Below are 26,521 nucleotides of genomic sequence, written 5' to 3' on the forward strand. Positions count from 1 at the left end.
CAGCACCTTCAAAAAAAGCCATGGAATGGGTTCCATGCGTTCCTTCTCCCTGTTGCAGCTTTTCTGGCAGCAGCAATTAGACCCAGAGGCAGACAGCCTTCACTGTGGGAGGTGCTATACAAATATGGAGTAAAGAAACAGTTCCTGCCCCAACAATTCAGCCCCAACTGCACAGCTCATTCAACAAATGGACGTGGGAGGGGCACATTTTCAGTAAAATTGTTTCAGTTGTTTTTCAGTCAGCTTTTAGAGTTTTACATGATGACAGCAATATTTCTATTTCCTCTTGCTCACTGGGATAAATGTGAATTGACAAAACTTTACAGAAGGAAATGTAGCCTCATTGACTAACAATGTCTGAGCTTCTGGCCCCTAGTATTTTTAGAAGCCATGGAGTTGTTTTACTTTTAGCCCTTCTATCTCAAACTTTAACTAAATCCTACTTCTCTTACACTGAAGCAGCAGAGCTATCTTGGAGGAAATTACACAGAGCCATGCTAGTCATCTCTTAGGCCACCCACAAAGTGAGAAAGACGTAATGCTAGTACATGGGCTGGCCTGAGACCTGTAGATTCAGAGGAAAAGCTTTATCAAGCACTAGTGGGGAATCTTTAAAAGCAATCAGGCAACTGATATAGCCAGAGGCATGTAATCGTCACTGCATTACAGAATTTCAATTAGGAGAGCTTCTACCATCCTTTTATCCCTTCTGAATGAAGATTTGGTAGCTGGTTAGTCTCAGAAGTGAATACAATAAACACAGAATTTGTGGAAATGAGCTCGGAATGCCTGAGTTAGTGAAAAACAAACATTAATAAAGCTGTTATTTAATTCATCTCTTGAAATTGAACATGGCAGCTCATGTGTATTATCCATGAGTAGCCCTGCAGTATTTATTGTTCATCTCAACAATCTTTGGCAACATAAGTTGTTTCTACAATCCATTGGCAATACTATCAACCACTGGGAGTTAATCAACAGCATTGTCATAGTCCATTCAGAACATGGTTATCACAGGCAAGATAGCCCCATGCAGAGATAGCCAGTCTTGAGGAGCTCAGCTGCTGGGCTCCAGAATTGGAAGTGGCACAGCCATGGTGGTTCAGGTGTGAGTTCTTCTAAAGTAGTTTTGCAGAACCAGACCTCTGTATGGCATTCAACCACAGCACATTTAACTGTTTGAGACAACAGCATCTCAGACATTGCTGCTGTGCATCCTCTTGTGTGGTACAGACGTATCCACAGCCACTGACTCTGGTGTTTACTTTCTTGCTGACATTTATCTTGACTGATCATTATCCATCTAGTTTCACACTGGTTATGAAACAACCTTGCAATGCTGTTGACTTTTAGATATCCTTGACCTAGCCAAACTCAGAAAAAAGATACATTCCTTTTCTTACTATGAAGTTTACAGATAGAACGTCTCAAGGAATTTATTGTGGGGAACAAAGAAAGGAAAAAATTGTTAACATGTCTAGAAACACTGAAACACTTTGCTAAACAACACTCTTGTATTCTCCAGCTTAACAACTTCACAGAAAAAAAATCCTTGCACTTCAAAGAAAGGTCATCAAATTTGAAATGAAAAGAGCATTTCAGAAGTGCTATCCAGGTAAAGTTCACACTTCTACCTACTTATGGTGCAAACCACAAAAGATTGCCAAGGGCAAAACCTGAGTTCATATTCTGGTTTGTGAAACAAATGTGGATCTACTGCAACTCCAGTGATGCCTGTGAAGCCCACTCAGTCTTAAATAAGGATAATTATGTGCAAAACTCTCTGGTTTTTATCATATATTGTGTGATACTGCAGTACACAGGGCAATTAAGAATCAGTGATACTTTCCATAATGCCCACTGTTGTCTAACTGTGCTTCATCCTCCAAAGGGGTAAATTCCTCCTGAATTATGTTGGCCTCTTATTACTGATCCCAGTGAGAGTGACTATAGTGAGCATAATCCAGGGAACACTTGCCACACATACTGGAGTGAAAACATCACATCAGTAGTGCAAGAGCACAGCAAAGAGAAAATATTTCTTCCCTTGATTTAAGCCTCCTACCACATAAGCCTGCTGACATCTGAGATGGTGTTCAGGGAATGTGAGGCCTGGAATAAGAATTACATTGGTAACAGCTTTTATGGGAAGGATTCTGGCTTCTCCAGAAGAAAATGCAAGATAAAGTAATGTAAACCAACTCTGACCCTCATATACCCTCATCCTCCAGTAAGTTAGGCAGTAAATGGACCACTTAAAATTTCATTCTTCCTGGCAGTCTGTCTTTATTGCTTAATATAGTTTTGGTGGGCTTGAACCTTTAATCTTGCTCATTGTTCACAGTGCTATGCTATTTCTTTTCTTCTAAGAATTCTTTCTAAAAATTATAAGCTTTTAAGATTTTTGCATTCTTCTTTTCTTTGTCACTTCTTTTATTCCCCATAAAGATGAGAACCCAAAGGCAGTAAAACTGGGCACAGAACCCCCTGCTATCTTAATTATAGCTTGAAACTATCTGCTAAAGTAAAGCCTACGTTGTAACATAATCATGCCTGCCAGGCAGAAACTGGGCAGTTCTCCTTTTCACCTTGCTTTCGTTAAATGAGCCCACAAACCCCCCTTGATCAATCTGAGAACCCACAAGTAGTAGCTTTTGTTCCTTTTGCCTGTAAGAGGGAACACTTACATGCTGTCTGGGAATCAGTGTTAAACAGATGAATGTAGATTTACAGCTGATACTGCTGTTGTATTGAAGAGGAAAGAGAAGATGGATGGTAAGAGACAGCAAAGTCCATGCACTCAGTCCATTGGTAAAGAAGGAAATTATGAGAATAAAGTTCTTTGTAGTCACACAGAATCTTTGTTTTTTTAAATTATTATATGGGGTTCTGTGGTGATTAAATAGTTGATCATCCAACAGAGAAGAACAGAATTCTTTTACAAAAGATCAGGTATCTACTAGCACTGGTAATCTGCATTATGCATAACACACACTACACTGCTGAATGAAAATCTCTTCTGATGAAAGGGGAGTTGCAGCTCAGCACTGTTGGGGAAAGTGACCTCATTGTGTCAAATGTGATTATTTGAATCCCTGGGATACACACTGAGGTCCTCACTTACTTGATACTCAAACAGACATAATCTTGGAGCTGGCAGGAGTTTTTGCCAGGTGAGGAGTGCAGCCACAAGGTGGGACAATGGCATTTGTAGGCACCAAACACTTTTTCCAGCTGAGGATTTAAGAAGACTGAACTGTTGCCTCCTACAGTTATAGTAGAAAGCACTGTTCTAAGCACAGGTCTGTTTTGGGCCAGGAGTTCTGCTCCCATGGTGCCAAATGAAGCTCTGCTATTCCAGCTAGAAAACCAGTGGCTTTCCATTAATGTTTGCTGGGTAACAAGAATCCATCCTTGTAGAACTACCACTAAAACTGATTCCATTTACAAACCTACATGACACAGAAGAAGTGAAGAGAGGATTCCTGCTTCAGAAGAGGGTGTAGCTGCAAAAATTCTCCAACCATCTCCACTCTGGCAACCAGTTAAATGTGGAACACCTTCATTTTGGGACAAAACTTTCCATATTATATAGGAAGAGTAAAGCTCAACCTTGATGAACAAGTGATTGAACCTGCTATTTTATATGACAAGTGATACCAGTTTGGAAGAACCCATGATGCAGATTTACACCAACTGATCTGCAAAGCTGGCAGTCTCTGTGGAACCTGCTTTAGGGTCATTGTCTGAAAACATAGGATTAGAGCAGCATCTCTGAGCTGTATGGCGCCTCAACTTTCTAATATATGTGATCTCAAAAGTAAATACAGATAGGAAAAATGTGTCTGGCACATGTGCACACCCCAGAAATAAAATAGTGGTGTAATCTCACTCTTCTTAGTCTTAGATGAACATATTACACCACAATTACCCTGTTCATGCAGGGAACTGGTACAAATGAACAAAATCACCAACTTAGAATGAAGTTACTGGATGTTCAACCTTCCTGAAAAAGCCTTGTTTACCCTCAGTGCTTTCAAGAAGCACTCTAAGTGTCAAGTATTATGGCTATTATTTGAAAAGTGTTTCATTTTAGAAATTTACTCCATGCCTTTTTTTTCTGGTCTTGCCATGTTGCTGTTGCAAGTGCAAACAGTACTAACCTATGTAGTTTAGGTGTTGGCACATCTCTGCTCACTATAAGCAAATGGTAGTTGCATGCTCCATTGCCCAAGTGTAAGGGATATTTGCCAAAATACCTCAGCCATCTGGAGCAGAAGTAAGGGAACAAAGGAGTCGTGGATTCTCCTGATACAGCTAAAAGTTCTCTACACATTGTACAGCAGTTAAATTGAAAAGGGAATTTGTTGTGGTTTATTGTAAAGTTAGTTGCACTCATGTCACAGGGTTAAAAGGCTGACAGGATATGACATAAGTCTTTTTTAGCCTGTAAGTCTTAAGTACGTAAATAAATCTAAATAAACATGGGCAAACCATAATCAGGTATTTAAAATACAAGTTTTAAATAATGCTCATTTAGTTGCTTAACTAAGGATTTAGGGAAGCTCCAGGTTCAGCCTGTGTGTTTTATGCATTTCTTAGCACTGGGTATACTTGGCAGCACCCCATAATTTTATAAGAATGCAGGCAATAATTCATGGTGATCAAGCTGTGTTTATTTCCCATGAGCAAGTTTTCTTTCTTTTTCCCCTGGCTAAAATGAATGCAGAGCTCTAAGAAATCTAACAAGTGCTACCAACTTTCACCTGGAAAGGAGGCCTCTGTCAGGGAGAGCAACTCATTCAGAGATCAGCAGACAAACATAAAATCTCGAGGCTAACTGAATCTGAGTCAGAAGTAGTGCCTAGGTTCACAAAGAAAGTTAAACAGAGCAGAAAGGGGCCAATTACCTTTTCAGAACTTGACGGGTCAGGCCAGGGCATTTTCTGTGCATGCACCAAGGTCCACCCTCCCTTCTCACCCTGTTGCACCCCAGAAGGAGTGCAAAGAGTTAAGGAGTGCAAAGTGTGGCTGCTGGTTACTGACTGTCTGCAGGCAGGAATGTCCTCAGTAAGCTCCGAAACCCTTACATAGAACCTGACTGTATAAATATACTGCAAAAAGAGGATCTGGACTACAAATAGCAAACTGTTGCTCGCAGGCTTTCTTACCACATTGCTGGCTGGAGCTCAGATGGCATGAGTCATCTCACTGACCTTATATGTTTCCATTTTGTTATAAATCTCAGTGCCCACATCTAGCTTCATGCAGGCTCCAGTTCTCCATATAATCTCCATAGTGTCCTTATGGTGGATGGACACAAATCAAAATGTACCAGCTGTGACTCAGCTGAGCTACTTCAAAAGTCTGTGTTCAGGTGAGATGAACTGTTCCTTGAAAACACTCCCATTTCCTGACTTTAGAGGGAGTCCAATCTAAGATATCCGCTCTGAATGCCTTCTGATACAGTGCCTTGGCTCCAGTTTCTGCATCTTCCACTGCATAAACATGGGCTAGAGCAGACTTGGACTGAGAGGGTGACCAGATTTGGACTTTACCTCTCCAGAGGACTCAGGTGTTTGCTCAAGTCTGTGTCTTATGGTACGTTTCTGGGCAAACAACATGGAGAGTGAGTAATGAGAAAACTGGACCAGACCCTTGGTTAATTGATTGTCTGACTATATCTGTGAGGTCTATGCAATGAAATTTTTGCTCTGTGCCATACAAGCGGCCTCCTTTGCAGTGTAGCTGAAAGCAAATGATAAGAGCAAGAAGAAAGCATCCTTCGGAGGGCAAATGTGATATAAAAGGGCCACTGTAGCAAAAGTATCTCAGAGGCACTGAAATGTTCTGTAATCCCAGTGGGGCAGAGCCTCAGGCAACTGTCAGGACATTCAAGAAAAGGTGACTCACTTCAGTAAGGAAGGATGAGTGCTGGTCACCCATAAAGAGGTAAAGCAGAACTCATAGCTGAAACCATCAGTGGCTGTGCCATCACTCTCTTGGGTGGCCTGAGGCAAGTCCACCCCTGCCCCTTTGTTCTGAAAAGGAAGATGACCCCTTCTTTGGGAATCACTGCCAAGTCTGTTGATTGCGTATGACATTATAGCTCATTTGCTCCTAGCTGGCTGACTGAACTAGATGCAACAAATTGGATATTATCAGTGAAGTTCTGTCACTAAGCTTCTTCATTACAAAAAAGTGGAACCATCAGAGTAAATGAAGGGATTACACTCAGGTCTCCAGCCAAAACTCAGAGACAGATTTTGGCTTTCATGTCTCTGTAAATTCACAAGTATTTTTGCTAGCATTTTGAAAGTAAAGGGAGCAGAATCAGTTGACAAGCTCCTGTTGATCTGAATCTGTTCCAGAATCAAAATAAGAGAACTAGGTTTGAACCTATGGAAATCTTAATCTTAACCATTTCCAAAGATTTCAAATAGTTTGAATTGAGCCTGCAAATCAAAAAGACAGCAAAGGAAAACACTTTTCTCTGAACGTAATTACAGAACAACAAACTGATCATTGTCTCTTTGCTGTTTTTTTTCAACTTGTCCTTACTGTATTCATTAATTGACAGAGAGATAGAACGAAGTACCAGGCCTCTGCTCCTAACAGCCATTCTGGCACAAAGTCCTGGTTGGGACGTACCTTGGGAGGGAGGTGATTTTCCCCCATTTCTCTATGCAGAAGCGCCGCAGGCCGTTGCTCCCTCGGAGAGCGGCAAAGCCCTCGTAGGGCACACTCGACGTTCCCGTGACAAACTGCAGCAATCGCAGCCTCTGCTCATTGTTGAACCTCTCCACGGCTGCCCAGAACCACCGGATCACGATGTGCCCATCATGGTAGCCTACACCAAGCAAGAGAAATAAAAATCACTCCCTCCTAACTGAGAAGAGCAACACTGAAAAATGTTCCCATTAGCATGGGGCAGTAGATCTCCTACTGGAAAGATCCTGGCCTAACAACATATCTTGTTCTTCATGAGCAGTAGGTCCCAGCTTCCATTTTGTCCTGGCTGTGGATACTATAATACCACTAACTCATTTCGGACCCTGAAACTCAAATATCCACTTGAGATCCACTGGTCTCTCACAAATCTCTTGGCAAGAACTGGGGTTACGTGCATGCGATATTAAAGACCAACAGCAATATGCCACACAGCGTGAGTCTTAACAAGCTAACAATTTCTGCTTCCCAAATAAATTCTCTTTTGGATTGCAGTAGTGTTTGACATATGGAGAGGATTTTGCTGCCACAAGTCCTTCCCTGGCAAACTTCCCACCTGAGGGGCTCTGAGCCTTGGTTTGTGCCAGTGAGAGCCAGCATATACCAGGCTGAATTTGTTTCAAAACTTAGATATAAAAATGTAGCTGGAGAATAACACTAGGGACCAGCTCTGCTTGTGTTAAGCTGCATACTTCAAGGTAACCCAAAGGCTGGGCAGTGACCAGCAAAGACTGAAACCTTGTATTTCAGGGGAGGATATGTGAACCTCAGGAACTTTCCACTTGTGGTGGAGAAGTGGTGGATTTCACATTTTTCCATCATCCAAGACAGCCTGGATAAATCATTCTTTAAAGCAAAACCAGACCAAGGAGCAGAGAAGGGAAAAAAATCCAACTTGACATAGTTTAAGCTAAGGGAACAGTTAAACAAGATATGTACATTGTTGAAATGTAATTGGGAACTGTGAAATTCAGCTCCTGATTTTAGCTCCCTGCTAAAGCCAGGAGGACTTGTGGAACTACTTTCTGTGAGGCTAAGAGTTCAGTCACAGTCATCTTAGATGATCTGTAACTTTTAGATCTAATTGTGCAAATCCTTTTCAGTCCTTAATGGTCAAAACTCCTTCTAACTCTGCAGGAATTGAATAGATAAAATCTGGATAGAAAAAGCAGAAGCAATTTCAGTAGTATAACACCACAACACCTGAGCTCTTATTTGGTTTTTTTTCAGGAGTTATTCTTCACAATAACTTCCTGGACAAAATAGGGCATTTTGCCTCAGGAAAGACAGAAAGAAAAGATGGAGCAAGACTTCCATGTTTTAGACTGAAACAGTCAAGATAGTAGTAAACATGAGCAGGCACTTTACCTCCACGATATTCTGTGTTGTTCCGCCAGTCATTGAGATCTATTTCTGCAGTGCCAGCTATAACTAGCTCCAGTTCTCTGGCGTCAAAAACAGAGACAAGCCTGGAGTCTACAACCTGGAACAAAAACCACCTGTAAGCACAGTTCAGACTGGAAATTAAGCAAAGTCTTATAAACCTATGGTGGCAAGCTCTTTATCCTGACAAAGTTTGAATGTTTGCATTCACATGTTTGTGTATGATTAAGGAAGGGCAAGAATAGGTGACTACATGGGTTGGTCAGCAAAGCCCCAGGTTTTAACCCAGTCCTTGTAACAGTTCTGCCAGAAAGATGTTCTCAGATCCAGGTCTTCAGCAAAGATAAACTGCAAAATCCAGGGACAGCAATGGAGCAGTATCCAGGAATACCACCAGCAAGCTTGGACTGCACCCACGGACTGACTTTACTAGAACAAATCTCTGAAGACACAGTGTGTTTCATCTGATTCTCATCAAAGTGTACAATTCTTCACAATCTTTCTTTGTCAGGGACCCCTAATCCTCACCCCAAATCACAACATGGCAGAACAAAATTTGCGAATGCCTACTTCTCTCACTGTGTGAATGGAAAGCAGTGTAATTCTTAACTCTTGATCATAAGTAATGCTTTATCACATTCAGCAGACACATTTCTTTCCTTTTTTCTTTAATCCTAAACACGCTATATCCAAGTTCTCTGTCTGTAGAGATCCAAGAGCTCCAATTCCTTGCTGTTTGTGTCTGTTTAGTTGCTCTCCAGGGTAGCAATGAAGCATTTAACCAGGGTGCTACTCATTCAGGTGAAGGAGGGATGCCTGTGGAAGCATCACTTTGCCACTTACTTCGTAGAAGCCACGGACCAGCGCCTCTGTTTGCTGGACCACTCCTCGTTCCACTCGCCACTTTACCATTCTCTCGATGTACTCCTTTTTGTTCTTTTCTGTGACTGCTGTATTTGCCCCTCCAGACTTCAACTCTCTCTCTGTCACCTACAGAACAGAGATAAACAGTGGTGTAGCTTTGCATGGATCATGTTGTGTTTCAAACACGAGATCATCCAAGCCACAGAACAGGAAACAACAGGATAGAGAGGCAATCACAGTATTGGAATAGCAGACTGCTTTGCCAACTGGAAGGGATATCTACTTGTCTCTCAGGCAACAAGTGTTGCCCTTCCCCAAGTGCTAGTAAAAGTGTTCACACAGAAATGCAGACAGCTAAAGAAAGTATCATAAAATGAGAACTCCCAATACACTACCTAAAACAAGACCTGTACAGCAAGCCTGCACAGATAAATAGTCACTGTGGGGTTCAGAGTTTTGTGTCAGCCATCCAAACCTGAGAAGAGTTTATAGTGTAAATAACTTTTTCTTATTTTAAGCAAGAGCTGCGTAATTTCTTTGCATTTTAATAGTTAATTTAGTTGGCTTGGGTTACTAAGTCTTGAGATTGAGAAGAGATTTAAGGAATCAATCTGGATCCTACCCAGCAAGCACATATGCCTCTTCCCATGTGACAGAAAATTGTATTTGTCTTTCAATTATTTTCACACTCAATTTAGTTGATTTAAAAGGAAGAATATATTGCTCTTGTCTTCAGTTTTCTGCTGCTATAACAATGACATCCACCACAGACAGTAAATGAACTGTATGAATACATATTCATTACTAGTATTATTTATATTATTATCTATTTATTAGCCCAGCAGACAGCAAACATCATAGGCAGTATTTAGGTCACCTTACTTGAGGCACCTATTGCAATATTATGAGTTAAGAAACATTGACTGAGTCATCTAATCGGTAGCTTAGTTGAGAAACAGCAGGAACAAGTAAAGCTGGATGGAAGGAGTTAGGAATTCTTAGCTGGTTCAGGTTAAATTCCCAAACATAGATCATTGCATCACCATTATACAAGCAATGCTGCATTGTCCAGACAGCAGGGCTCTGGCCCAGCTACCATGCTGTATTCTTCAAGGCTGTGGGGCATTAAGGTGTATCCGCCAATCCAAAGACTAAATGTTGTCTAGCTTTAAGCATGACCATAATTCCAGATGTTCAAAGTTTCCTGTGAGACTTCCCACAAACACCTCAAAAACTATTGTTTTTTTAACTTCTCATTATTTGTATAAATTCAAATACTATTAATTATCTATGATTGGAGGCTAGCAATCAATAGCAATGTGTCCCTATTTCGGGGATTTTGTTCTTAGGGGCATTAACTGCAGCTGTGAGCTACAATTGAGAATCAGGGTTCAGACTAGCAAGAAGACATTTCAACCAATGCAGCTCATTCCTTTCACCTGATGGGAACAATTGCCAGGGCTCAGAGACAGGCTGTATCCACAGAGAGCTCAGAGTAAGGCCTGGAAGAACACTTTTTACTGGGTAAAAGCATGAGAAATTACTTTGGGTCACAAGCAACTGACACATCTGTCTTATAAGTGAAATTCTCAAATTGTCATTCCCCCACCAGTAAAAATGTGTAATGCTTGATTTGACACTGTATCACTGCTGTTACAGGAGTGCTCTGGGTTCCAGTACACAAGAAGGCTGGAACTGACATGGAGTAAATTCTCCTTAAGAAAGGACCAAGAAAGAGGATTTGGCCTGAAAGCCTTACAAGTTCAATACACATCAGAAATGAGACAAGAAAATGTGAAAGCAGCAGTAACTGGTCCATAATAAAGTCATCGTGGAAGCAGGACAGAAGGGCTGTAACCATCTACTGTACAGCTTCTCAAGGAGGCCGTTTATTTCTCGTTTTCCTTACCCAGCCCTTGAAATCCATCTTCCCAAATATTGGCAGAGCTCCCACTGTGATCTACACTTGCACATGTACCAAGCAAAGCAATGCTCAGATGGCAATTAAGTGGTTAGATACTCTTGGCATGGAAGAATTTCCAACTAGGATCCATCTGTGAGCATAAAACATGACTGAAATTCTTTGTTATTTTGCTGTCAGCACTTAGTAAATTTCAAGAGGAAAATCTTACTTTCACTTAGGACACTTGGATTCTGACAGTTGTAATTCACAGTGAGAAGCAACCTTTCCCTTCATTATTAGTTCTAGCAAGGTCAGTGTCCAGTACATAGACAACAGCATCAAAAGGTACTAGACAACAGCATCAAAATCCAACCTTTAGCATTCTTTTGCTTTTATACCACAGCATCCACAACAGATTGTAATTGTTTTCTATTCTATTTGGAGCCATTTCTTATCTTCCACAACAGACTCCTATGTAACTGTTTTCTCTTTCCTTTGAGGAGAGTATAACAAGTAATTAGTGTGCCAAATGTTACCTTCAGATGCATCGGGGCAACTCAGTTCTTTTTCAACTTTGTAGTCTTCCCTTGTAAATACAAACTTGTCTCATCTGCCTTTGTGAATATGTCTGTATGTTTCTGTCTGCCTTTGTGTATTAGTCTCATGTAGCCATACCTTCCAGGGAAACCACTTTACTGTCAATTCAATGTCATGCAAGCTCTCAGTTCCAAGTCCATGAAAACCTCCTGCATTTGAGTCTGTGGAAAAACAGTGTTATTGCTCCTACAGATGCTTCCTACTTTAATTCTTCTGCCCCATCCTTTTCATCTACCCTTAACTCTGCTCATCCTTTGTAACCTTTTGCTATACTCAGGCTAAATTCAGTTTTTAATATACTCCCTGAAGCCTTGCTTGCTTTCTGTTACTTTAAAATTCATAGCTGAGCAGGACTGGAATTCCTCCCCTCAGAAACTTCTCTAACTTTTCCCTAGTTCCCAGAACTACCCTAGCTTTGTGCAAACCCTTCAGGAAAATTAACTGTCAAGTGGTGAGAGCCATTCTCTGGATATTCCTGTGGATACATAGTTTGTGGTGATTGGGAATGGAGCTGCAGCTGAGCCTCATCCCTAATGGACTACAACAGTGTAGGGCCCGTGAACAGTATGGAAGGCAAAGAAACATGGAATGCTGATGTGTATTGACCGATCACAAAAGGGCAGTGAGGGCACACAGGTGTGATGCATGTAAGATAAAGGATATAAAAGGTCATATTCCACCTGATTTCTCTGCTTCTTTTGACCCTGTGTATCTGTTCCTTACAAGGTATCTCCATCCCCTGAGATTCTGCAGAGCTTGGTGAGCTTGGTTCTTCAGCCTCTCTACTTTTCAGTATCACCTTGGAGATCCTTAATCATGGTCTGAATATTGTTTTGATTGCCTTCAAGGCTTCCCAGAGACAGTTATAATCCAGCATGGTTTGCAACGCCAAAGAGCACCAGGGCTTCAGTGCAACCCAAAGAATCGCACAGGAGCCATTTATTCTGATTGCCAGCCTGCACGTAAGGCAGTGTTGCACCCTCCCTAAGGCTATAGTGATCAGCCAGGTTACAGAGAACTGTCTGACTAAGGTACAGCTGAGCTGCAGAAAGCACAATAAAGGGACGTACATACCAAGTTGTTAAATAGGTGCAAGGTAAGTAAGAGACACAGGATCTAACAGGGAGATATTAGACAAAATAGTGGTAAGGATTGCCAGGTCCTACACCACCTGTCAAATGTTTTTTACCCCTCCTAACCCATCCTTTCAGTCACATCAGCTTGAAGTTACATTGCTTGCATTCACCAAATGCCACATCTGTGTGAACTACACCCTGGAGAGAAGAGCTGCACTCCAGAGAATTCCTCATGCTCATCAGAGTGTGGCTCAAAAAGCCCGTAGGGGGGCTGGTATTGTATATTATACACCCTAAGAATAAACATCTGCCTTAGAACAGGTGGCTTGAAAGAAACAGAAGGTAGGAGAAGAAAATGTAATTGAAAGGCTAAAGGATCTGTTCTGACAGAAAGATGTTCATCACGCTCAACTTTGTCAGCTTCAAATTTGCTTTTCAGATGTTTTGCATAGCTATGCTCACCTGTCCAAACACCTCCTCGTTCACTGTGAAGGTTAGATCCAGGATGTCTGTGATATTGTTATCCTTCATCCACTGCAAGCTCTGATGGAACTCTTCATCCAGGTACTCTAAGTCACTTAAATCACATGGCCTGATTGCAAGACAAGAAAAAATATATGGTCCTGTGACTACTGTCAGGATGATTTCCTACTAAGTGTGTGAACAAATTTACTGAAGATCCAACATAAAACTGAAGTTCATTTAGTTTTGTTAACATCAAAGGTTGTTTTACAGACCCTCTTGAAGCAGTTCTGCAACTGTTTGCTTTGCATAGCTGGGCTCAAGGCCAAATCTGCTGGCTGCCTGCATTATTTGCTGTCAAAAGACACCCCTGGGGCTTGATTTTACGTGGATCTTCAGGATGCTCTGCACTTCGTAGCACATGTGTCCCTTCAGCCCCACTGTGCTGTGCCTGGCTGCTTCCATTATCTATCATCTGCCAGGTGGGCACACAGCACTGACACAGGGCAGAGTAGGCAGCCTAAATTTCTGCTAATAGGGAGCCATCCCTGTCTGCTGAAAGGTCAGATTTGTTAGGAGCAGCCTGGTTTCCAGCTCCATAAAGGGGCAGTAAGGATGCAGGGAGAACCCTAGGTTTCAGCCTATTTTCAGATTAGATCAGGTACAATTTAGGTATGAGTGTTTGTACCCCAGCAATAATAATAGTTTCTAAAAACCCAACAAAGAATAACATGATAAAGAACTTAAAGGACTGTTAAGACAGGTATCTTTGCTGATTTGGAATCATCTTAATTGATGAACTGTTTCAGCTAAGCTTTATTCTGCTCTTTAGCATTTAATTGCAGTCTTCAGTTAATATTTATAGGTTTTTTTATTGTTGCAAAAATTTTGTGTACCTTGTTTTACTTCAGTCTATTAATTAAAGAGGGACTGATTGTCAATCTAAATAAACCTGATAAACTTCAAATTGAAAGTAATGTATTCTTGGTGGCTTACACTTACTAAAATAAAAGACAAGAGAAGACCAAAAAATCATTCCGTGGTTATATCTACATGAATATTCTTAATTATCCCAAGTTATGTTTTAGAATGAAAAGCTACTCCACCAGTGAGGCATGACAAATGATATATTTTTGCTTAATATAACCTCTGTCCTTTTTTCCTTATTATTTTGTTTCATTCCATCAAGGATGTTTTTCAGTCTTCCACCTGGTTGAAGGTGAAATAACTTTTGAATAACTTTTCATCAGTAGTAAACTCTGGAGTTATGTGTCAGAACTTTCTGATGTGTGCTTCTAAATGTCACACTTATTTATTTTTGTCAACATAGTATTTATGAATGGCAAATTCTTGGAGGAAGCAAAGTAAAATCAAAATGTGTTCATTTTCTATCGCAGAACAACAACCCAACATCAGAAAGAACTTGAAGGTCAGTGTGCTCGAAGCAGCTCCCCAAGGGTCTGTGTCTCTGTAGGACTCCCTGTGGGATGCTGTTTGTGCATGGTTGTGGGGTTATACTCACAGCCTTAGCAGGGCTTTGTAGAAGGGCCTTGTGAAGAAAGCATCAAGAAGGTACTGATGGATGAGAGCCAGGCCAAGAATACGACCGCTGAACCTGAACCTGGGAAAAAAAAATGCAGAGTTAATGAAGTGCAACTCAAGACTTCCAGTATAGAAACTTACACAGGTACTAACTGGGGCTTTTTTGTTTGTTTGTTTCTGAATTAGTTTTTCACATTTATTCCCTGATTTTTTTTTCTGAGCAGACACTAAATGCCACTCCTCCCATGTCTGATCAATAATGGATTTCCTTGATGCACCTCCTGCTGTAGCCATACCTGCAGCTGGCATGCTATGTGCTCTCCTATGCCAAAGCAATGAACACTCACTTTCTGTGATGTCTTTTTCAATGTTCTTATGTACACTGACTACATCCAACACAGTATTTGGCCAAGGAAATATTATAATGCTCCACTTCAGCAGAAAAAATGCTATCGCAAAAGAGGTGCAAAGGATGTTTGGAGACTCAGTATATCCAGTTTCTGACAAGCTACAACCCTGTCTGAGGTGGGGCTTTAAAGTACTTTAAAAGGGTAGTGAGTTGACCTGGTAGGGGAAAATTGTTTAAAATAGTTCAGCTAACTGTTGTGACCAAGGATACATTAATATCAGCATCTAAAGTTCAGGCACACTGTTTCAGACCACTTTCTAAATTTTGCTGCTCAGCTGTTCTCAGTATTTGCACACTCCTGTGTTTGTTTCTAAGAATAACCACCTCCAGTCCCACTACAGGTACACTCAAATAGCACCCTACCCATTATAATCTGTGACTTGTGATAATAATCTGTTAAATTTTTCTTCCTATGATTTCTTCTATGACTTATTCTATATTTTTCATCAAACCTGCTTTTAAATCAATTATCTTAGACGGAAAACGACAAAACTGGTGTGAGTCCAGGTGAGTTTGATTTTTGTAAGAACAACCCCCAACAGCCATTCAAGACTTGCTTACATGTAAGAAAGGAAAAAATCCATCACCCCAAATGTGAGAACTCCAAATCTGAACTGACTGGTAACACAGAAAAGTTTTACTGCACAAAAGATGAGAAATATATCAAAAAGTGTAGAAACCATTCCTTCCGCTGACAGGAATCAGTGCAAAGACCTGTCCTGCACAAGAATGAAACACGAGTCTGATTGTATTAAAGGTGGCAAAGAATATCTGTTCAATCAACTGAATGCTCATGGGACAGAACAAGTGCTTAGTATGTCAAATGGGGCACAAAATAGCCTGCTTTGGGCCCAATTAGCATTTACATCACCACAGGAGCTGCCTCTGGGTCCCCTGAATCTGGGAAAGGTGCTTACGATTTGCAGCTGACCGGCCACAGAAGAATGATTATATTACCCCTCACACCTGTTTCCACAGCAGCAACAAAAGGCAGCTGTTGGCTCTAGTTAGGGCCTGCTTCACTTCACTTGTGCTCCAGTGCAGCGCTTCCAGCAGAAGGCAAGGAAACAAGGGGCAGCTGATACAATGAAAGCACAGTGGAAGCCAGACAGCTCAAACCCCAGAAATGCTGAACCTGTAATCCGTCACTTTTATAGCACCTCCAGGACCCATAATCAAGTCCGTTTGTCCTAAACAGCGCGTGTCAGCTTTTTTGGTTTTGTTCTTCACCCCCATCCAACCCCAGAGGTTTTGAAAGTGAGCACTGCATGAAAATGCTGGGGGTGTTCCTCACCAAGTGCTCACCCCACAGCTGTGTGGGACTGGGCAGACAGGAGCCACCTGGAATAAAGCAAAAGTGGACTGCCAGGAAAGATTTGGGAATGTGGCTTCTCCTACGAAACTGACTGAATGTGTGAACAGCATCCCTTTTCTCCTTGCTGCTTGTTTTCTTCTGCATGGCTTTGAGGGCATTCCTGCAAAGCTGACATGAATGGGCTGTGCACCTACAGCAAGGTGTTTACAGCTAGGGGCACATGTTACAGGGGCCATTAATGGAGAGCCTGATTTGAATCAGTGCCTTGTGGCAGAACTGCATCAAACCATCCCAAAGCCACAGGCAGCATTTCTGTGTGAAAGGTCCAAGCCTGGCACACCAGCCTAAAAACACATGGGATAAGTGAGATGAAATAATTAATAAAACATTGCCACTGCTGATGGCTATCAATACAATGGATAAAAAAGCTGTGCTGCAGCTCTGTATCGCCCCAGAAAAACATGGTGCTGTGTGGCCAAGGCAAGTCAGCTCTCCAGCCCACAAACCCTTCTGCCCCTGCACAGAGCCTTGGTATCTCTGCAGAGATGTGCTACATTTGACTCTCTTCTGAAGAATGGTGTAGCAGAAGGTTCTCTGGCCCCTTGTCCCTGCTGGACAGGGCCTGGGACCAGACATGACACTTCTCTGGTGCAGCACTGAGAAACGTGGACCATGGTAAGTCAGCAGATACCTATCAACAGGAGCCATTTGCTGTCTTTCTCAGAGAACAAATACACAATTTATCTGTGTGTGGCTCCATTCAGTTCATCAAGCTGCCACTACACTCAGACAAGCATAGCAGTCCCACTTAAAAAGTATCAAAACTTACAAAAAAGTAAGAAGAAACAAATTGCCCTCCTTAAAAAAGCCAGTTAAAACAAAGCCAGACTCTTGTGTTTATTTCTTCCTCAAAGATTTAGAGCACGGGTGAGATTTAGAGGTGGGTAAAACAGTTCTTTCAGAAAAAAATAAGTTTTCTTGACAGAATAAGCAGCACAAAGGTAAATCCTGGCTCGAGGGCACATACCTTCCTTAAGCCTGAATTACATTTATCTTTCCAAGGAAGTGTAAAATACTTGTTTGGTTTCTTTCTAGCAGAAAAGCTAGTTTGGGAGAGGTGGGGAATGCAGGGTCTTGCTCTGGCCTTTTCTTTCAACACCCTTCCCTTTTGGAGACAATGATTGAGTCTGAGTAATGTGCTCCAGCGAGAGGGTAAATGCAGGAGGGAGTTAATGAACAGGAAATGGTGGAACGAGAGACAGAATTAATGAGCAGTGGAGCTGCTCTGGTTTGACTGCCTATTGACACTGTTCGTCCACTCAAAAAAGACATTGTGTGCACCTGCTTTCTGGCTGTTAACAGCACTACTCTTTGACCCATTTGCAGAAATTTCCACTGTACCCAGCTAATTCCTTTTCCTTCTGGAGGCTTCAGGTGCCCCTGAAGCCTCCCTGAACAGCCCATTGCAAAATAACAGGCTCACTCCCCTGGATGGGGCTCTGTGAATATTTATTGCATATTCATGTGCTCAGGGAGAGACAAATCCATGCTGAAGCAGCAACTAGGCAATACATTTTCCTCCCACTGCAGCTGAGTCACAGGAGATTTAAGTACTCTGGTCCTTATCATATAGCACCAGAGCAAGGCAGGACTCACAGTGACCCACAATTTGGTACAGGGCTCTCTCTTAATGGTTCAATGAATGGAGTTCTACTTCATATGACAGTTTTTCCTTGGATTCAGATGGATAACGATACACCTTGAAAAGATTGTGATCTGTGTGTACTGAGGAAGAACAGTCTTTATCATTCTATTGGGAATGCCTTGGGAACCATGCCTTGTGGGCTAAATTAGGTGTGGTGTAAGAAACTTCAAATCCTAAAAAGAGGATGCACCTGATGAAATAAAAAAGATTGAAAATCCTGCAAACCTTATATCACTCAAATACATCAGCTGCATTTAAATGTGCCCTTCTTGGTACAGTAGCTTGTGAAAAAATATTCAAAGTAGGGCTTGAGAGATATAAATATAGCATGGTTCACATCAAATTTGAAAATGTCACTTTCCTTTCACAAGATTTGCTTTCTGTAAGTGAAATGTACACATTCTGTTGCACCAGTTTAAAAACTCTTAACTGTTTAATCATGCAGATGAACTTTTGGCCACCTGAAAGTCAAGCTGAGCAAACGAGGCTACACTGTGGTCCAGGGTTTCCGTCCTTGGCAGCTCCTCTGAGGACAAATGATATTTGTCAGGTGAATCCACCTGGAGAGCCTATTAGTCCTTTCACAGTGGGAGAGACTGGATGTAATCTCAATCATTATGGATACCAGAGATTCTAACAAGAGGAAAATATTTATAAAGGCACTGTCATGGCAAATACTTCACCTTGAGCATGCATCTCATTAGACAACAGAGAATTCAGACATGAAACAAAAATTTGTAGGAAACTGAGCATCATGGATTCAAGAGGTTGTGGTACAGCTTGTTTAAAGCACTGTTAAAACTACCATTGTTATGAAGACACTTGTGAACAACCTGAAGGTGAGAAACTGCTGATTAAAGGAATTAAAAATCAATTTTTATAGTCTAAAATTTTGTGATTTGCAATCTTTTGATATGATGGGGGACACAACATGCAGAGGAAGATGTACTGAGTCTGTGATTTCTGAATTTTGGTGTTATCACCAGCACTAGCAATTTTTAGAAAAAGAACTTCTTCTTTTAATGCATGAAAGTGGTAAGAATGTGTATTTTGCAAAAAGAGTTGACCAGCAAGATGGTTACAACAACTGTGCCTGGACTCATACATTAAGAATTTTAAGCAATACTGGCAGTGTGTCAGGCACATGCTCCAGAGGTCTGTGTCTAGATGTTGGAAGTACCCATCCTTGTGTTGGCTCAGTGCAGGACATGGCCAACATGTGCTACATGAGCTACACCTACAGAGAAATGATCTAGCAGAAGATCAGGTCACCTCTACAAAACCTTGTCAGTGGATCAAATCCACACCTCTGTCTATCAGCCCTCATTAACAAATGCCTTTCTTTAATTTGGTGTGCACATGTAACCCCTGCTCACTCAAATGAAAGAACATCTGAAGGGGCTAATGGGATGACATGAAGCATTCTTCTGTCAGGAAGGCTGAGCCATGCAGGCTGGGACAGCTCACGTGTTCTCTTTATCTGACTTGCATCTGCAAACTCTGCAGACTCCTCTTTGCCACCGTGTCATTTGGCCTCGTGGCAAATGTGCTCCGCGTGTCTGCAGGTTCAGAGGTGGATGCTGTGGCATTCCAGCACCATGCCTCTTCAGTTCAGGAATCTGATGACCTCATGTGTCATTAATATGAAAGGAATGGCTCTTACAAAGGCTGGAGACAGAAGTTCATGAAGTCTTAGCACATTAAAGAGAAAAGGTAAAATAACTCCTAAATTAGTCATAGAGGAGATTTCCAATGTAAGGAGTAACAGGAGAACTGTTGGCTCATCTTCTTTTCTTATATCCATCTCTAATATGAAGATTCCTTAGAGAGATCAAGATCTTAGAGAGACCAAGATACAGTGCTGGGTCACATTTGCACAGCATCTCCCAATGCTGCACTGACTCCAGTATCTAACTACACTGGCATCCCACATGAGAGCTTACACTAGATCCCTACAAGCTTCTTTTGAAGGAATGGTAATGACTCACCCCAACCAGGTTTTGGTTTTACTTCCTGTGCATTATGTTCTAAATACTGAAATGGATCTTATCTCATATATGGTCAAAATTCATTCCAGGTTTTCATTCCAGGTTGACTGAGTTTGTAAGGGGAAACTCCATACTTCCTCACTGTGAAACCACAGAAAACTCTGTCAGGTAAGCTTCATTTTTTCAACCCATTTTTCAATTAAAATTTAAAGAAAACATTTAGGACTACTAACATGGAGCAACTGTGTGTGCAGATTTCCACCCTGGAAACTGATGAACCTTAAATAGTTAAGAATCTACAGGGATTGATTCCTGCTGCCCCAGCAAATGTGACTGGGATTTAATAGAGGATACATGCTACTCAGAACCAAGGCATTTCATTCAGGCATCAAAAGATCAAGAAGCATATTCCATGAGCCTCTCTTTGATAATCCTATCTGCTTAATATGCCTATAAAACTTAGGAGTTTTATTGATATTTTCAAGGAAATTTGTTACACTCATTTAAGAAAGCACTAGCCTCTCTTAAGCAGCCCCTACTGTAAAGTGGAACAGTCCAGCAAACCTGCTTGTGCAGTCTCATAAAATACAAAGATAGTGCTCAGAAAGGATGAGAAATATAGGTGCATCACCTAAGAACTGAAATTAAATAAGAAAAGAAAAAGGATGAAAAATTATTTTCAGAAAGAAAAGCAAATTGGTACGAATAAAATTATTTTACATTTGAAATACTGAACAGATAATTTTCTTTAGATGAAAACAAGCCTTTCTTTAGATATTTTTAGTTTTGGTGGGCACCAGAGTTTCATATGATGAGTAACTTTATGTGAGTCAATCTCTCATTTTATTGCTAATTTGTGCATATATTTTCTGCTGCAAAAGGTCAGTATATTACTGGCACTTCACTAAGTCCTACTTCCATTCTCTGGATCTATCTGCAAGTAGAACACATTTCTTAGTACCAAGGAGTAGCCACATGAAAAAGAACTATTGCTTACATGTGATGGAAATGTGAGCTATCCATGTCCTTCTAAATCTCTGGAGCTCATGCATCCTAAATTAGCAACTAAACCTCAAACCATTCCTGAAGCCTAAATTACCAGCAACTGAAAAACAAAGAGATAATCCAAACCTTATTGCTTCTTTATTTAACCTAATCAGATCCTTCAAGTCTTTTCCTTGTCCCTAATCTAGCCATTTGTTCACTCAGAATATCTTTTCATCTTTCTTATATCCTGGCTATATCCACCACAAAAGAACTGACAGAAAAGGTTAAAAGACTAATTGTGTCACAGAGAAAAAAGCATGAATTTACGGCAAAAGCTGCAGGCTATTCTGCTTTATCCAGAAAAATGAGAGGCAAAGATAAGGGAAATTCATAAAATCCCCTTGGGTTTCTCTTCAACACAATCCATCAGACGGTTCCTTTCCTCTGCACAGTAGCTCCAGATAAACGCTCACAGGACAAAGGGCTCCAGCTGCATTAGCTCAGCACTGCAGCCAAGTCAGGAAGGCCCACACTGGAGTTGCTGGCACTGCCTTCTTGCACATCAGCTGAACTGTGCCAGAAGTTCTCACTGCAGGAGCAGGAATTCCTCTGCATGGGGCCATGGCAGGCACACCAGCCTCGGTGTCATGGGCTGTCTGAGCACCAGAGACACCAAGGGCTGGAAGCAGAGAGTTGATTTCCAGGTCTGCCTTTAAACTAGCAAGGAGATGAAAAATGAACATGGTCTCCCTCTGTAAGAAGAAATCTATGCTAGGTATCATTTTACCAGTAACAGGTTCCACGAATGCAGGGGTTTGGAGGAGGAGAGGAGAAGTGTGCAAGCGCTGAAGTGGCCATCTCTGCTTGCAGAGCCAGCTCTCAGCCTCATGACTATGATGCACAGTCATCCTCCTGTGAGAGAACTCCTGCCAGAACACAGCAGCACGAGCACCACTAACCTCCATCAGCACCAGGTTACCTTTAGCTTCTCTTGCTGGTACAAGGGATGAGACACACTGGCCTGGGAGACTCTTGGCAAACACTCCTCTGCCCAGCAGCTATGGAGGGGATACACACCGAGGTATGAACTACTGGCTAGCAGACAACAAACCCCTACATTTTATGATTCTGAGATCCTAGACTTTATTGCTGACTGGGAATTTTAAAGCAGAGAGATCAACTTCCAGAGGAGATCAGTGCCAATATTTCACGTGAAAATTGACATAACTTAAATACAAAAGTAGAATAACTTATCTGAAGGTATCCAGAAAACAAGTGATAGAGAGAGCAATGGAATCACAGTCCTCTGAGTCCCTTCTCCATTTTAGTTGTTTAGTCTATTTGACATTTTATATGTTTATCAGTTTATCATCAGTTCCTGATAGATCAGTTCAGTTTGATGCTTATGGGTTGTTCTATTTCAAACAAGCAAAAGTACATTTTCATCAAAGACTTTGATTTCTCAGTCAAAGACTTTGGAAGAGTTGTTGGTGGGCACTTTACAAACCTATGAATTGGTGAAGTTTCAGACATCATATGACTTATGTTTGCTTTCCATTGCTTTGCCATGTGTTGAAACAAACTAGTCAAGCTACAGGGAAATCACAGATTTAGTCATCTGCCAGACATGAGGGTCATAAAAACACAAGCTGAATGACTGCACATTTTCCTTCAATGGCTAACTACAAACACTGCAGCCACAATAACTGACTTATTCTCAAAGGAGGCACATCCTTTCCAGCCTGTCTGGGGTATTTAAGCATGAGAGAGACTGCTCATCATAAAGTCCTGGTAAGCACCCAGGAATGTTTACCCTGCATGGTGAGAGGTGATGCAGATATCCTTGAGCTAACTGCAAACAGCTCACAAGCAATGCAGAGCCCTCTGGACTTGCCACCCCTGTCCAAAGCCACACACTTCGGTCTGCACTGTGCTGCAACTCAGCTAAGGATGCCTGTCTCTCAGGATCAGGATTCTCAATTGAGTAATGTCAGAAATCTGTGTGCTGATATTCAGACATGCCATGAATTGCTGGGCAGTCTCTTACAAGTCTTGTTTTGCAAATCATTGAATACTTCCAACTTTTATTAATACCACTGCAAACTGACCACTCTGATCCTCTTCTGGGAACATGCAGAATAGCAGAACGTTTGCATTTGTGTTCTGAAGCCTAAGAAAATTTTTTTACTTTTCTTTACAAATCTTTCCAACACAATTAAATAATTCCAGTTTCTAGTCTGCCATTCTCTGGAATGGAAGAATAAGTCACATTGTAAAAAGCTTCCTTCAATGAGCCACGAGATACTGAATGTATACTTCTGTATTCTTGCTATCACATGAACTTTTCTCATAGAGGGTGAACAGCTTAGGATTTTTCTCATCCTCCATAACTTTATGGGAATTTTGAAAAATGTTCCACTTCCAAGCTGGGGCAAACTGACAAACATTACCTTTCTCCCTTCAAAAACATACATATCAGATAAAATGAAATCTTTAATATTCCCCTTTTCTGGAATTCAATGTAACACTAAGGGAACATACTGAAACTAAGAACAACTTTCAATGAACAAATGAAACATCTAACTTTCATAACATCCCAGGGAGAGGCTACAGAAATGCCTTTGCTACTCAAAAATACCCCAAATGAATTTGGGTGATTTACTGAAAACAATATTGCTCTACAAGCAGTCTTTCTTTTGATGTATGAATTGTGTTGCTTACAAAAGAAGATTATCTTGTGAATTTCTGCACCTGCTTTAGCTGAATTTTCTTTACCTTGCTGAAGTCTGAATAAAACACAGTGAGAAGTAAGGAGGGGAATGATGACTGAGCAATACTTCATAGTGACAGCTCAGCCTTGCCATTCCAGTGGGACTGGGACAGGAGATACGACAACATTCATCACTCCTGGGGAGTTTTTCACCACTACCAATACACAGACAATCACTGCCCATCCTGCTGCTTCCCTGCAGGCCCACGCGCTTGGGGACAGCCTGGACCTTACGCTTTTCTCCTCTGCCACATGCAAGGTGCAGAACTACAGAGATTTTCATGGGAAGCCTCCCTACCATGGGCAGATTTAATCTGCAGCATTGCAAAAGACTGAATGGCCCTAAGCAAGGGAAAAACCCATAAATACAACTTTTGTAAATACAGAACAAAACAGAAGAGACGCCTTTCCCTCAAACCAAACTCTAATTTGGAAGAAGTGCTAGAGAGACTCTGAGACTCAGGGAAGGGAAAAGGGGTAGAGACTGTGAGAGACATCTCTTCTTTCAACTCATAAAGCAACACCATTTTAATCCTCAAAAGATCTTGGAAAAAATTCTCTAGTAAGAGAGAGAAAGTCAAGAGTAAGGTAAATATAAAGCAGAACCTTTTTTAAAAGAAAAAATGGTTGCTGTACAAGCTCAGTTAGGAAGAATGTTTTTTTCTCCTTCATTTTTGTTTTGCCTTTAATCTTCCAATTCCTCCTGACCCTTAATAAATAATTAACCAGCTGTTGAGGCAGGCTGTATGTGATACAGTCATACATCAAACTTAATAGGAAAATCAAAGTTTACTTAAGTACAGGAGGCATTGAGAGAGATCACAGTACAGCAGCAAGAAGGCATTTCAGTAACATACCCTTTTCACACAGTGAAAAGGTCTTATAAATTATTTCAGCTGCACATTTATTTTAATATCATTCTTGTCCAGAAGATTTACAATAGTGCTTGAAAATTTCTCATGCAGACATAATTTATTTAAAATAAGATATTGCTAGTAATTAAAATTTATGGTCTAACATAACATTAAATGCTTTGGTTTTCTATGGTGCCTTTCATCTGAAAATTTCAAAGCAGTTCCAAGCAGTACTGTACATCAAACAGAATTCAAGTTGATTACATACCAGGAAATCTCTTCAGATGGAAACTGAGGCAACCAGGCAATCATCTAATTTCAAAAACAACTGGATGTAGCTTGATGCCTCACTCTGGGGTGCATTATCTGATTTTTTAGGGGATGATTTTTCAATGTTTAGCACAAACAGGCCCTTTCAAGACAGCTGCAAAATTGGTCTCCTAAACTAATTCCTCCCCCAAATGCAGACCCACACAAGTAGCCCTTTTAAGCCCAAAACCAGACTCAGTGTTTCTAACTCCCTGACTGAGCAGGTATTGGGCCCTATGTAGGTTGCCTGCCACAACAGCTGAAAAGTCAGAGAGATTCATGAGTAATTCAGACCACGTATTCCCAAGAGCTCCCTTCAGTCTGTGGAGAGGAGTAATGGCTGTTTCCAGACCTCCTGCTTAGATGCTGTGACTACATTTCTCCACTGTTTCTATAAAGAGCCAGGGACTGTGTCTAAATCCATCCCATGAGCTGGTCTGCATTGGAATACAACCCATTAGCTCATAAGGCAATTTGTCACTTTCTTTAAAAACACTTTAATTGAAATAAGTCGATCTCTGTGTAGAAGGATTATCGGGGGTTTGTTTCCTATAGATCTGTCTCTGATGGCCCCACATTACCACACTGCAGTAGCTCCAGTTCCTCCTCCACATTTCTGCTAGCACTTCCCAGGCTTTGGAGTATCTCCAGTTTCTCCCTTCTGTCTCCCCTGAGCATGCACAGCTCTGCCTCACATCCCCGAGCTACTGAGCAAGACAATGTGCCTGCTTTGCAGCCTGTGCCTGGGATGGACCTGTCGGCTCACTCATGCTGCCTGGCCAGCTGTGAGGACAGACAGCACACATCCCTGCTGAGCTCTCCCCCCACCTCTCTGAGCCACTCTTCCGTGGATCTGTCCTTCCCACAGACACAAGTTTGACAAAGCTTTTAGGAAATTATTATCTTCAAGACATTTACCTTCCTGTCAGACAGATCTTAAACTGATTAGGAATCTGTCTGATGGATAGGCAGGGCAATTGCACAAGGCACAACTCATAAGGAAACTGGGGTAAGAAAACCAATCAAGCTCTCTAAGGAGAAAAGACAGCTGAAGTTGCAACATTCTCAGTTCTCCTTGGGTTTATTATAACAAAAAAAAAAAGGAAAAAAACCAACACCCTGCATTCTCTAGCACGCTAGAGATGGATAGTGCTGGTTATGTGGTTTCTCATTTACACAAAATAAATAAAAGGGATCCTCAGAGGTTGGCTGGGGCTCTGCCCCCACAGCATCGTGTAGGCAAAGGGAGCTGCCTTTGCCCGTGTGCCAGAACACGAAAAAGCAACAGAGGCAGTGCCATGCCTGAAGCAATCAGTCCTGATGGGAGACAGCATGTGTTTGCTCAGCTCAGCCAGTTGCAGTGACCATGTCAGCTGACTTGGAGCACAGGGAAAGCAAGATCCTGTCTGCATGGAGAATGGGTGCACCAGGCTTCCATCTGCCTGCAGAGTGAGATGCAGATATACATGCAAGCCTTCTGTTTGACTCTGCTCAGTGGCACAGACAAGAATATGAGAAGGAGGACTGGAGAGAACAAAGAAAATTCATTATGGGAAATGAATGAAGAAAGTTCTATCCCAAAGCAGTTCTAAATGAACATCAAGTTATAGAGTTCATTAGGACAACGT

General features: G+C 41.5%; 1 protein-coding gene across 7 annotated transcripts in view; it reads right to left on the bottom strand.

Annotated features, from left to right (window-relative positions):
* The window catches only part of HECW1 (HECT, C2 and WW domain containing E3 ubiquitin protein ligase 1), a 252,277-nt gene that overhangs the window by 5,794 nt on the left and 219,962 nt on the right, over nt 1-26,521 (bottom strand). For all 7 annotated transcript variants that reach the window (XM_058038828.1, XM_058038988.1, XM_058038656.1 and 4 more), the window contains 5 exons: nt 14,537-14,635; nt 13,015-13,144; nt 8,956-9,102; nt 8,098-8,212; nt 6,652-6,850 (listed from right to left, as the gene is read on the bottom strand). In XM_058038828.1, the coding sequence (XP_057894811.1) occupies nt 6,652-6,850; nt 8,098-8,212; nt 8,956-9,102; nt 13,015-13,144; nt 14,537-14,635 (690 nt within the window). The remainder of the gene's footprint in view (nt 1-6,651; nt 6,851-8,097; nt 8,213-8,955; nt 9,103-13,014; nt 13,145-14,536; nt 14,636-26,521) is intronic.

This window comes from Melospiza georgiana, chromosome 1 (genome assembly GCF_028018845.1).
Source record: "Melospiza georgiana isolate bMelGeo1 chromosome 1, bMelGeo1.pri, whole genome shotgun sequence".
NCBI lineage: Eukaryota > Metazoa > Chordata > Aves > Passeriformes > Passerellidae > Melospiza > Melospiza georgiana.